This window comes from Eptatretus burgeri, chromosome 9 (genome assembly GCF_056783735.1).
Source record: "Eptatretus burgeri isolate ZD-2024b chromosome 9, Ebu_testis_v1, whole genome shotgun sequence".
In the NCBI taxonomy this organism is placed as follows: domain Eukaryota; kingdom Metazoa; phylum Chordata; class Myxini; order Myxiniformes; family Myxinidae; genus Eptatretus; species Eptatretus burgeri.
The window spans coordinates 18069635-18083500 of record NC_140969.1 but is presented as its reverse complement, the minus strand read 5'-3'; the positions used below and the strand labels follow the sequence as shown (position 1 = coordinate 18083500).

At 45.4% G+C, this 13866-nt stretch overlaps 1 protein-coding gene and 1 long non-coding RNA gene across 3 annotated transcripts in view; one reads left to right on the top strand and one right to left on the bottom strand.

The window, feature by feature from the left end:
* Positions 1-6199, top strand: part of LOC147019639 (uncharacterized) — a 7612-nt gene extending 1413 nt beyond the window's left edge. The window contains exons 1-3 of one of the 2 annotated variants that reach the window (XM_085894200.1): positions 1-5153; positions 5793-5912; positions 6156-6199. The exon at positions 1-5153 is cut by the window's left edge and continues 1413 nt beyond it. In XM_085894200.1, the coding sequence (XP_085750326.1) occupies positions 2458-3246 (789 nt within the window). In that variant the 5' untranslated portion in view covers positions 1-2457 and the 3' untranslated portion in view covers positions 3247-5153; positions 5793-5912; positions 6156-6199. Of the gene's footprint in view, positions 5202-5792; positions 5913-6155 lie in introns of both variants that reach the window. The other variant, XM_085894199.1, reaches the window with a different exon arrangement.
* Positions 6200-8585: 2386 nt separating this feature from the next.
* LOC147019638 (uncharacterized) lies at positions 8586-13866 on the bottom strand. The gene is made up of 2 exons (XR_015061468.1): positions 10958-13866; positions 8586-9108 (listed from the first exon to the last, which is right to left on the bottom strand). It is a non-coding gene; the product is annotated as an uncharacterized LOC147019638 (long non-coding RNA).

The window sequence follows — 13866 nt, the reverse complement described above, 5'->3', positions numbered from 1 at the left end:
ACCGCAACCTGTTGAAGCTGCCCGAACAACACCGGCGCGCATTGCCTCACGAACGCTGCCGAAGCGCGGGAACTCATCGCGAGAGCTGATACGGCTCTCGCCGCTCCCGAACCGTACATCACCGCCGCAGGCAGCAACGAACGGCCGCTCCCGTTGCATCGACGCGGCTCCCGCCGCCAGAACCTCGCCCTCGGTACTCGACGAAGGCATCGAAGAGAGCACCGGCACACCTGGAGGTACGAACCGGAGATCCAGCCCGAGGTGCGCCAGCCAGTCCCGACCCAAAAGGGCGGGCCCCTCCCCTCGCACCGCAAACACCGTGAGTAGGGCGCTTCGCCCCCGGTAAAGCACTGAGACGTCGGGCGCTGCAAGCGGCGCAACCGCTTCGCCGGTGTACGCGCGCGATGCGCGGGCAGCACGAGTGGACTCAATTCGACACCCGATCAGTGCCCCGATCACTTCAACCTCCCCTGCCACTGATCTTGTCATCTCCGGATCAATTGGAAGCAGGTCTAACTCCGGCAGCATCTCCCGCTCCGGGTCGCTGGAATCTCTGTGCTCAGGCTGCAAAACTCGACCCGGGGCGTTACCGTGCATGCCATGCACCGAACACCATACCGGCGGTAGGTCTTGACCCGGGACGGAAGGATCGCTTCGCACACCGCCATCTATGACTGTAACGATGGGCGATGACCCTCGGCCCACACACCGTAGACGACCTCGAGTGCTCAGACCGCCGTCCGAGTGATTACATTGCAACGCTCGCCCACGACCCGCGCCGCAGACCGTGCGCGTGGCCGTGCGTGCCTGGCACATCGCGCTGACCCCCGGACCATCTGCTGTGCCCCGACCATCGAGACCCCAGACATTCTTCAGAGTTCGCGCGACGTCCCACGCCGCGTTCGAGCCGAACCGTGTGTCCTCGTTCTTTAGCCATGGCTCTGCAGAAATCATTCCCCCGATCTGACGTGCCTCAATAAAACGAACACTGAGCGCGCCGTTGCCCACTCGACGTGGCCGAAGTCGATTCCGACGAAGGCGGGCACGCGTTCGTGCGCCGTGCACCGACCTTCTGCCATGTTCGTGCTGGCGAGACCCTTGGCTCCTAGCCTGGAACCGCACGGGTTATTTGCCGCCCTGCACATGCCGATCCGAAGATCCTCGTCAGCCAACTGTGGTGTACTGGGTAGAAGATGCTTAGCAGGCAGACACGAGCAGGGGAACAGTCGAGCCGGGCTGTGTTGCACAAGCGCGAGCGCGGGCGTACTTTGCCCGCGGCTCTCCTTTATTGCGTATTCAGCACACTCACGAGCTGGGCGACTCCAGCATTACTACAACGCCTCAGGCGGCGCGCACACCTTATATCCCTTGCAGACCCGATGACCACGCCGACCCCTCCTCCCATCATCATGCCCCGCCCTGCATGCCCGCAGGCTACACCACAAGGAGCAGCCATGAATGACAGTACACACATCGTGCCAACGGCCAAGAGAGAGAGAGAGAGAGAGAGGGAGGACATGGGAGTGGGAGAGGGAGAGAGGGGGATCGGGTTTTCATGAACTAAAACACCCAATTTTCACTCTTGCACTTCCTTGGAGTTTTCTTCGTCTGCATGCAAAGTTTCGGGCTGCTCGGTTTTAGAGTTATGGAGAAGACACACTGACACGTTGACATGCTCACACGCTCACACACTGACTGACACACTGACTGACACACTGACACACACACACACACACACACACACACACACTGACACACACACACACACACACACTGACCCACACACTCACACACTCGCACACTTTTTTTATAGATCGGAAAAATTAATTTTCATACAATGTAAAATATTGGTAAGCAAAACTTTTTTTTTCTTTTTTTTTAACCTCCGCCACCAAAAGTGAAGAAGGTTATGTTTTCACCCCTATCTGTTCGTTTCTCTCTCTGTGTACAGGATATCTCAAAAAGTTGCGTACGGATCCGGATGAAATTTTGTGGACAGGTTCAGTGTGTGACCAGGACAAATAGTCCAAGAGCATTAGGTCAAAATAGGCCCTAACCTGGACATTTTTGGTAACAAGCTGATTTTTTCAGGATAGGTCCAGGAATATGTCTAGAATAACATACTAAAAGTCCTCATAAATCCTCCTTGAGCGTTTTCCGCAATCCAAGATGGCGTCCAAAATGGCCGCCTCTTCTGTTTTTCTCATAACTTTGCAAGCAGGTTTCCCTAAAACACACTTTAAATGTCTACATATATGTTTTGAAGTATGAGGAACTCATTAGAATACATCTTAAGAGATGCTGAAGCACGCAAGTACCAATAAGACCTCTTGAGTTCTTCCAAAAGTCCAGGCAGAAGCAGACGCCGACACCCTGATTGTCTCCACAGCACTAGCACTGGCAGAGTCAGAACATGTGCCAGTTGCTGTCGTTGGTACGGACACAGACTTACTGGTAATGCTAGTTGCTCGGGCAACCTCTTCCACAGATGTGTACATGCTATGCCGCAGTAATCCTGTCACGGTCTTCAACATTCATGAGATTCAGCATGCCATAGGGGACACAAGAAATCACTTGATGTTTCTTCATGCTGTGACGGGATGTGACACGGTCTCTGCGATCTATCGTCAGGGCAAGCGTAAAGCTTTTAACATGGTGCACAAGAAGCGGGACTACGACTTGCTGGATACCTTCACAAACAGTGGAAGCACCCATGACGAGGTGGAAAAAGCTGGGGAAGGCTTCATTCTTAAGCTTTATGGAGCCAGCAGTTTTGAATCTCTTGATGACTACCGTCACATCGCATACAAACGGGCAATCGGTCGCAGTTCCCTGAGTTCATCCTTTCAGCTAGAAAGTCTACCTCCAACTAGTGCTGCAGCAAAGCAACATTCATATCGCGCCTATCTTACCGTCCAGGAATGGATGGGTAACTCCTTATCTCCAACAGAATGGGGCTGGCGATTTCAGGACGGGACTCTTACCCCGGTAGAAACAGACATTGCTGTTGCACCCGATACTTTGCTGAACATGGTGGCATGTGGGTGTAAACCAGATGGTTGCAGAAGCATGACATGTAGCTGCAAGAAACTTGGGCTCTTTTGTACCTCAATGTGCAGTAAATGCAGTGGTCTCAATTGCAACAATACAGCACCAACTCTTATAGATGCCGACGATGATATTACCCCAACTTCAGAGGACATCAACATTGAAGATACAGCATCCGACGATGAAGACAATGACTGATGCAACAAGGTGTGTGCATGCGTAAGGTAAAGATTCATCTGAAACTTTTGAGGTTTGAATCTCTTGCATGATCTTGTTTTGAATGTCTTTGCCTCTTGAAACAGGCTAAAACAGCAGTGTGTTGATAAGTGGCGGACATTTTGAGCACCATTTGAATTTCAGAAAGAACTTCAGCGGTTTTATTGTTTCCTTTGTACTTCAAAGTATCTGAATGAGTTCCTTATTTCTCAAGACATAATATATTTAGAAATTTAAAGTGCATATTGAGGTAACTTAGTCACAGGGTCATGAGAAAAACAGGAAATTGCAACCATCTTTGGCGCCATTTTGGATTTTGGGACTAGTTCAAGTAGTTTTATTGGTATAGATATATTGTATTGAGTTCCTTATACTTCAAAACATATGTGTAGACATTTATAATGTGTTATAGGTAAACCTACTTGCAAAGTTATGAGAAAAACAGGAAATGGCGGCCATTTTGGACGCCATTTTGGATTGTGGAAAACGCTCAAGGAGGATTCATGAGAACTTTTAGTATGTTATTTCACACACATTCCTGGACCTTTCCTGAAAAAATCAGCTTGTTACCAAAAATGTCCAGGTTAAACCCTAATGCTCTTGGACTAAAACTGATTAGATTTTCGTGAATATCTGGAACCGAATCCGACTACTAGAATTTATAAAGTGATTCTTCACCATTGAGAGATGGGGGCTAAACCGATATATAGCACGATATCTCAAAAAGTTGTGGATGGATTCGGATGAAATTTGGTGGACACCTTTAGGTGTGTGACAAGGAAGAATTGATTCGATTTTCGTGAAGATCTGGAACCGGATCCGACTACTAGAATTTATAAAGTGATTCTTCACCATTGAGAGATGGGGGCTAAACCGATATATAGCACGATATCTCAAAAAGTTGTGGATGGATTCGGATGAAATTTGGTGGACACCTTTGGGTGTGTGACAAGGAAGAATTGATTCGATTTTCGTGAAGATCTGGAACCGGATCCGACTACTAGAATTTTTAAAAGTGATTCTTCACCATTGAGAAATGGGGCTAAAAATGATATATTGCACGATATCTCAAAAAGTTGTGGATGGATTCGGACAAAACTTGTTTGACAGGTTGGGTGTGTCGCAAGGACGAATTGATTCGATTTTGGTGAAGATCAGAATCTGGATCTGGGTACGATAATTGTTTAGTTTTTAAAGTGATTCTTCACCATTGAGAGATGGGGCCAAAAGCGATATAGTTCTGTAGAGCATGATATTTCAAAAATGTATTGGGCCCGATATGTTCTCGTGGATCAGGCTTTATTGGTGGAGGGACGCGCTCGACCGAGTGCCCTTCTAGTTAACTGATGTTTTAGAATTTCCATTCTGTATCTAAATTTGAAACACTCAATTTGTGTGTATGATGTCGGATGTATAGTTTAATGGAATTTATGGAGTGTGTAATCCAACATGTCAGCCACTCAGATTGTTGTAGTATTTGCAAAATGAAAGCAACTTGTTGTTTTATCTGGTTAGGTGCGTGATATTACTTCAGCCACCAAGCCCTGCACGTGATTAAAACATGACCGTTACCAGACGGTGAACTGTGCTTTGGCAACCATGATCTAAATGGGTTCTGGCCTACCCGTTATGTTGAATACGTACAAATGGCTCCCCATTTGCTTTGCTCATGTGCTGGAGGTAAAGTAGGAAAATGATGGTGGAGGTTGGTTCAGATGAGCAGCTCATTAACAGGGTACTTGGTCTTTGTTGAGTGTAACCACATGATTCCGTCTGTTTGCTTGCGATAGAGGGCGGTAGGGAGAGGCAGAACAGCCTGGGTGCAGGACATTGTTTAGAGCTGTCACAGCTGGCTGGCCGGTGCACTACGTTTACAATGTTTTTATCCGGTGAGAGATGGGTGATTATTTGAGGCGATCTGTGATTTCTCCTTGCTGGTGAGCACTTCAAACCACAGCTCACCTGTTGTGCATTGGAGGTTGAAGGAGGGGGATTTAATTTGCATACCTTCACCTTGTGAAGTCTTGTGTGTTGAGGGTTTCTATTTCTGAGCTGCTCCCTTCTCTTCCAAGGGCACCATTTAATCTGATGATGGTGATGATCCTCTCGTAGATATACAGCGTACGTCATCAAAATCAGCGCAAGCTCTTGTGACTCTATTCGCAGAGATTTATGTCACGATCATCCGGTTGTGTTATACTCATGTTATTAGATGGCATCTCGGAAATCATAGTACTGTTGTGACTGAGGTTAAAATGGTTCGGTTGTTCCCCACCACAGGTTTCCTTTAAAATTTATTTGCTTCGCATAATACTTTGTCAATTTATATATGTTGTTTCGAATGCATAAAATTGGTTATTCAAGGACAATAAATTTGCCTAAAAATACAGATTTTAACATTGAAGCTTGGTTCGATGCGTTGATGGTGAAATGATGTAACGCATAACGGATATGCAAGTGACTAAAACAAGTCATAATGTTGTGATGCACAATCATTCCTTGAATACATTTTTGTTTCCTCCCCAAAGGTACAACCCGGCTTCCTCGGGATGAGGAGGTTGCTGGTCTGGACTATAACTTCATTAGTGTGGAGGCATTTGCTTCCTTGGAGAGAAGTGGTGCTTTTCTTGAGACGGGGACTTACGACGGTATACCATGCACGTTATGGTTGTTCTGGATTATTTCGTTTTGTCGTTACTAGTATGTTACCAGGTTCTAAGTCAAAGGTAGAGCATCCGCTCAAAAATTGAGCACCTACACATTCTGTAACTTTCCTATCTCAGACATTACTTTTGTGGTTTTATCATCCTGTTGAAATATTTGCAAGGGATCCTATGATCTGATGATAATGTGAGGCTTGCTTCCTTTGAGATATATTTTTTTCGTTGCAGGGAATTATTACGGCACACCGGTACCTTGTCTGTCAGCCGGAGACCGACTGCTCCCTGGTGCAAATCCCAGCTCATCTGGCAAACGTCGGCGAAACAAATCTGTCAGTAATATGGAGAAGGCAGGCTCTGTGGCACTGGATGAACCAGTTGAGCAGGAGACTTCACCATTGAATGGTGGTGTTCCAGCGGCTATTTCCGGTAGGGAAACCGAAATGAAAAATAATCGGACGAGTGTTGATCACATTTAGGAAGCAGTATGGTTGTTTGCACAGCAGCGTCACGCCATGTTAGAGGAAGTGGAGCATTTGTGTACAATCTCAAATTAATCGAGACACAGATAAAGGCCATTTTATCGATCTTAACTGTGCTGTGTGCCAACAAACAATTGCCTCTCATGTTGGTTCTAATTTCCAAGGGCTTTTTCAGTGATGTGACTGAACCTCAGCTTCCAATTGTCGTTCTTTTGTTGTAATATTTCCTTGATAACTTGATTTTCATTTAATTGCCCTTCTTGTGGAGGATACCTTCTCTTTATATTCTTCTTCTTTCTCCCCTTGTCTTCTTTTCCTTCTTGTTGTCATCATCTTCTTTTCCTCGTTGTCATCATCATCTGCTCCTTGTTTTCCCACTTTTCTATGACCACCTCCTCTTCACCCCCCTCTCGTCTTCATTCTTATCTTCATCTTTTTCTTCATTCTCCTGTTGATCATCTTTCTCTTCATTCTCCTCATCGTCTTTCTCTTTGATCTCTTTGTCTTTCTCGTTACTCTTCATCTCACTTGTCATTCTTGATCCTCTTTGTCTCTCCGTGTGTTTCTCTCTTTCTCTTTCACTCTTTCACTCTGATATTTGTCCTCGTTCGTATATATATATATATATATATATATATATATATATATATATATATATATATATATATATATATATATATATATATATATATATATACACACACACACACACACACACACACACACACACACACACACACACACACACACACACACACACACACACACACACACACATTGTTATGGATTTCAGAATCGGATCTGACGAATGCACTCAGATAGTTATTTCCCTAAATGCATGTCCAGGATAGACCCATCCCCAAATCTGGTGGGATTCTAACTTTGATGCATTCAAGAAGGAAATAGAATAGATTCTCTTTCTTATGGGATGGCCTTTTTCTCTTTACGACACATTCATGCACGCAAGATTGCCGTTAACCCAACGGAGGCTCGTCTACCCCCTTTCCATCAGGACACATTGGCTTGGAGGTGGACGATTTATTTACACCTTGGACCGACAGGACATTTGATTAAGCACACCGCGGGATTTTCCTGAGCAGTTATTCTGACAGTCAAATACAGCTGTGGATCACTTACCTCACCCACATATCTTTCATTGACGTTCGACACCCACCTCTTTTACTGACGTTTGTTATGACTCTTCACTCGGCCGAGTAATGACAGAGTCGAATGAGGGTTTTCGAATGATACGATTTATTTCAGAAGATGGCACTACGCATGCGGAATGCAGCCCAAAGGCCCTTCAGTCAGGTGCCCCCGGACCACATTGAGATTCTTACTTCAAAACAGTTGTATATATAATCACACAAAAGCAAAACTGGGTGTGGACTACAAGTGTGTGCTAAGGGATAAAGAAATAAAGAAATAAATGCGGCAGTGGGCTTCTTTCCCCCCTCCCTAGGGGCCCTCAGGGAAGTTGGATCAGTCAATCCTCAGATTCGCAACCCAACAGTTCATCTTGCAAACTAATAACTTTCTAAGACTCCTACACCCCTCCACTGGCACCTGCTGATAGCAAAGGCGAAACTCTGGTGATGACTAAGAACAGGAATGTGTGGGATATCAGCATACACAGTTTTCCCAAGGACATGCTGTTGTGCAGCTGCAGAGCCATAAAGAGTTATCAAAGACATAGTGAAAACAGCATGATACATTTAAAGCAACATTTTAAAGCAAGGTTTGAATAATACACAATTACAAGCAAGGTTAGAATCCCGACAGCTGATTAACACACAGCTAATGGTCCAAAATATGACCACCTAGCATATCATCATAACAGTTTCCCTCCTTGGTCATATTTTGACCATACCCAGCCACACCTGATACTCACCAACCGAGTGGACCCCTATTTGGTTCCTGTAGCAGCTACCCCTAGGCCCCCGTGCCTGCCAAACGCGGGATTTGCAAATGCCGTGGATAGCCATCAACATTCCCCAAATGAGAAGTCGGCAACTGCTGGTGGTTCTGGTTAGTTTCTGTTCCTTTGTATCCTGCCCACTGCCACAAGTCTCCCATTAAGTTGTCATATACAAATTTGATGTTAAGTCCACACAATATTAAAGGCACTACAAGTCTATACAATATTAACAGCAACATTATTATTTAGGCAATTATACTCAACACTAATTACAACAATAATATTTACAATATGCAAATGTATTAATGGGTGAGCAGCACTGTGAGCGCTCAAGGCATGGTGTAAGCTCCTTTCTCAACTTGCGCTAGAAGACAAAAAGTCTCATGAGATGCATATTTACATATAAGGGTCATACAAGTATTTTCCATACATTCCTTCACTATCTGGTATTGTCCATTTTCCACGATTATGCATATGCTAGTCAAAACACTGCCACATCTATCATAAACCTCCATCAGCATTTTACTTGTAGATTTCCTTTCTTTCTTGTTACAACTTCCTGTATCTTCGTGTGTAGTGAGATGCATGAGTCCATGTTTGGCTTACCTTTTCACTTGAAAGTTCGTTGAGTAATCAGTAATACCTGGAAGAGTCTTCCCCAGGGCGCCCTCCGCCAGAACACCTTGTTGGCTCCTCAGCTGGTGGGGGTCGGGTCTGGTTGTGGCCCCATACAGAGGTCCTCGGGGTCTTCCTCCATGAGTTCGCTGTTAATTATTATGATGGCCTGGGTGAGGGTGAGGCTTCACAGCATTTCTTTAGACAAATGGAAATGAGACGTTTGATCAGAAATACTCCAAAAATGATTCCCATGATGATTAGGATTGCTGCCCCTACCAGGCACAGTAACCAGTCTCCCCAGTCATGAAATATAGATCTCCACCCTGCGTAACCCTCCTTGCGTTCCACTCGATCGCTCGTAGAGCTTCAAGCCTTATAGGTGAAAACACCTATAAGTGAAATGTGTGTTCTTCTCTGGGAGGTTACTGTATTTTCACAAGATTTCACAACTGTACTCCAAAAGGGTTCTTTCGGGGCCCATGGAACTTGGGTAATTAGAGATGCGTGTTGACCCCATATGAATCCTATTTGTGCAAAGTGCCCCCACTGGGTTTTGTCTTGCGTTTTGTTCTGCCAAGCCACTTCTGTCTTTTCTGCATTTTCTGACGTCCCCCTTTGCCCACGGAGGTGTATACGGTTTCTTTGGCTTGAGTGTGTTGCCTAGTGATAGGTCCCCCACAATGGAGTAGTGTCAGTACCAGGAGTTGCATATTGTGTCGTCAAAGGTTCTGTCACTGTCTCCGTTACTGAGGTTTACAGCATCCCACTGCACTGAACACTGCAGTCAACTGCAACATAATGACAAGTATTTGTGTAAAAGATTATTTTTAAATGATACCTCCGTACGAGGCTCCCACCATGACTAGAGCTTGCAGGACTGGAAGTTGCTCTGGGTGCGTGGTGAGTGGACGTGAAGGCCAGAGACCTTACTGTACACTACTGTGGATTTTGATCAGGCAAGCATACCTTCCATCCATCTCCTTGTCTGACGGCCAGTAAAGTGTTCTGGTGTTCGTTGCCCCATCTTGTGGTTCTGGGCGCATCTCAATCTGTTCACCATTCTTCCTAACTCCCCTGCACTATGTCCGTTACTAACTGCCATTGAGATGTACGGTGTTAGTCCTTCTCTGTGCTTCATTAGTTCGCGCTCTCTGGCGGCTTGTTTCACCTCCACCGCCGCTCCTTCCTTCCCGATCCATCGGTTGGTTGTCATCAGAGAGCGTTTGACGGTGTAATCTCTATGTGCTTTGGCCACGTATTCATAATCCTGCCCTGTTTCATCGTAGTCAACAGTGAGTGCAGTGCAAAGCCAATTCCATTCCTTCCAGATCGATGTCGTTGCTCAGCAACCATTCCTCTACATCCCTTTAATTCCGCTTATACTTCCCAAATCCAATGAATTTATCCTGACAGATAGAGGCTCATATAAAGACAACAGACATGCTTTTCTGTCCGCTTCCAAACAAACATCTCGACCCTGACAGGCAGAGAATCGAAACGCTCCCTCGTCAAGGCCCACGATGGCTGCGTGTTCAGACAGCACGAGCCCCGCCCGTAATTTTCCCAAAAACACCGCCATCCTCATCAGTGCGTAGCCTACCAAACGTCCTTGTTCTTGGATGTCTGACATGTAAACTAGGACAAATGTGTCCAAGAGCCACGTCCTAAAGGTTTTGTCTTCACCAGAATAATAATAAGAACAACGCGGAACTCTTAGAGCCGGCGTTTACTACGCGAGACGCGGCGAAAAGATAAACCCACTTTAAATAAAATCCGTTCCTTGTTCAAAGCATTTAAATCCCCCTTTCCATCTGTTGTAGTAATCAACAATAAAACTTTTCGATCGGCTTTATTCTCACAAAACCCATACGCATATCTGCAACAACATAAATATACATAGGGTAAGAATAACAAAATACAATAACTTGTACACATAATACTGAAGGCAAACTCCATACTCTAATCCCAATTACATTCCTCAGAGTACACCATTCCTAATACAGTATACTACATACCATTACTGTTCCAGCACGACCCTCCACGGAGCACGCGGCATACGAGTCATCACTAGCCACCGACCCCCATACACAGTGCTGCCACATCCGCCCAATCTCCGTTGCCGCTAATCACAGTACGGCACTTCATTACCACAACACCATCCATCCTAAATCCCTCGGTCCTGCGCCTCTTCCGCGTCTCTTTTTTTTTTTTTCTCTTTTCCTCTTCCGGTCACGAAGCCCAATCAACAACAACAACAACAACAACAACCGGAACAAACATATATATATATATATTACAGCCTTGTTTCAAAGCATTGTCGCTTCCATGTTCCGATAGCGCGTGCACTCGCCTCGAAACACAAAATCGAGCGATCCTTTGAAACGTCAATGTCCTTATTAATTAATTTTACCACAAAGCTATCTCTTTAAAATCTAGTTTGTCCACCATATTCAAAATCAGCCGCCTCGAGAAATTCTTGTACATTGCTCCGACAAGCAGGCACATTCACAGCAGGGTGTTAATTGCACTTTCAAGTTTGACAAAGCGCGCTGGGCCCATGCGTGATTACGTCATCACGCACTCACATGAGCAATACGTCTTATCAGCGCGTTGGTTTTTACCATCAAACTCACGGAACAAATATTTGACGACATCTCAAATACGTTCGTTTTAAATCGGAATTTTACAGAATCCTATGAAGGGCGTCCCCATCTTGTAAAATGTGCTAATCCATTTCGTAAACCCTCACGATAAGCTGTCCTTCGACGGGACGATTTCGTGCTTTCGGCGCGCCTGTTAAATCCTATGGCACGTCATGTGACTCGCAAAACCCCATAAAATAAGTTTTTTCCCAGATTTACGAAAGTCAAGCATAAAACATGCTTAATGACCCCAACAATGAAACCAGAATTGAAACTGACGTTAAAACGAACCCGTAACGTCGATCAGCCTTACGAAACATGCAAAGTGGAAACAGAACTGAATTTCAATTTGAAATCAAAATGATGCTCCGTGGAGACCATCCATTTATCACGTACAGTGTTCAAAGCCAAAACAGCATACAGAGTTTATCGGACCATGAGAAAATCCGAACGTTGGTCCATTTGACATCCCATTTGACAAACTGTCTGCTGAAGTGGTTTTAATTATTCAATTCCCCATCCAGTTCACACACCCACACACACACACACACACACACACACACACACACACACACACACACACACACACACACACACTCTCTCAATGACATTTTCCCATCACTGAATTAACAACACGTGCAGAATCGGTCATCATGGTCCTTCCTCCAGATTTGGTGTGCGCAATTCACCCTCGTCCAAAGTCTTCACATTGACGATGACGACCCATCATTATCTCCATACAAACATACAAGTTGTTCCACACATACAAGTTCCAGGTTGGAACACTCAACTTACGTCTAACACAAAACTCAACCTTCCCACCACCACATTGTATTCACAAATACATCCAAACAGGTAACTTCTACAAACAGCCCTTCTCCTGGCTCATTAACCTTGTGTTCTTTTCCCGTTGGTTCAAGATTCCCTCTGAATCTAATCGCTTACGTCCTGTCTCACTTTGTGACTCCGTTAGCCACGCTTGCAAACGCTCTCAGTGTTTTCCACTTTCACCGATAACTTTAAGTGTTGTTCCTTTGGGTAACTCTATGTTCTTTGCAGAGTTATTCCCCATCTTTTGTTCTTATCTTACCAACCGCCTAATAGCTGTAAATCGTTTCTCCTTTTACGTCGGGACCGAAATCCCTTTCAATCAGCCGCCTAATAGCTGTAAATCGTTTCTCCTTTTACACCGGGACCGAGATCCCTTTCGACCCGCCGCCTAATAGCCTCAAACCCAATGAAGGCCTCTAACCTTCCCTCTCTTGGTACAGGATTCCAACCTGTTTCCTCCTTATTTCACACGGATACCTTTATCCTCGACCCTTACCGGTTCTAACATACGGCCTGCCAGCCCTCTTTGTGCCCTTCAAACAAACCGCATTCGAATCACCTCATATGTTTTACCGTTACAGTTCTTGATCCGAGCAGATCCTGGAGCTGCGTCCAGCGGGGCACTGCCCACCAAGTGTACAGTTTTCACCTAACTAGGGCTCCCTGTCTTAGGTGCCCTATACGTGCAATTTCCACGTACCTTTAGCTGAACCCTTGTGATCGCTGTACACCAAGTGGAGTCCCGCCGTCCACACCGCCAGCATCAGTCGCATCGCATCCTCGTCGCCAATTGTTATGACTCTTCACTCGGCCGAGTAATGACAGAGTCGAATGAGGGTTTTCGAATGATACGATTTATTTCAGAAGATGGCACTACGCATGCGGAATGCAGCCCAAAGGCCCTTCAGTCAGGTGCCCCCGGACCACATTGAGATTCTTACTTCAAAACAGTTGTATATATAATCACACAAAAGCAAAACTGGGTGTGGACTACAAGTGTGTGCTAAGGGATAAAGAAATAAAGAAATAAATGCGGCAGTGGGCTTCTTTCCCCCCTCCCTAGGGGCCCTCAGGGAAGTTGGATCAGTCAATCCTCAGATTCGCAACCCAACAGTTCATCTTGCAAACTAATAACTTTCTAAGACTCCTACACCCCTCCACTGGCACCTGCTGATAGCAAAGGCGAAACTCTGGTGATGACTAAGAACAGGAATGTGTGGGATATCAGCATACACAGTTTTCCCAAGGACATGCTGTTGTGCAGCTGCAGAGCCATAAAGAGTTATCAAAGACATAGTGAAAACAGCATGATACATTTAAAGCAACATTTTAAAGCAAGGTTTGAATAATACACAATTACAAGCAAGGTTAGAATCCCGACAGCTGATTAACACACAGCTAATGGTCCAAAATATGACCACCTAGCATATCATCATAACAACGTTGACGTC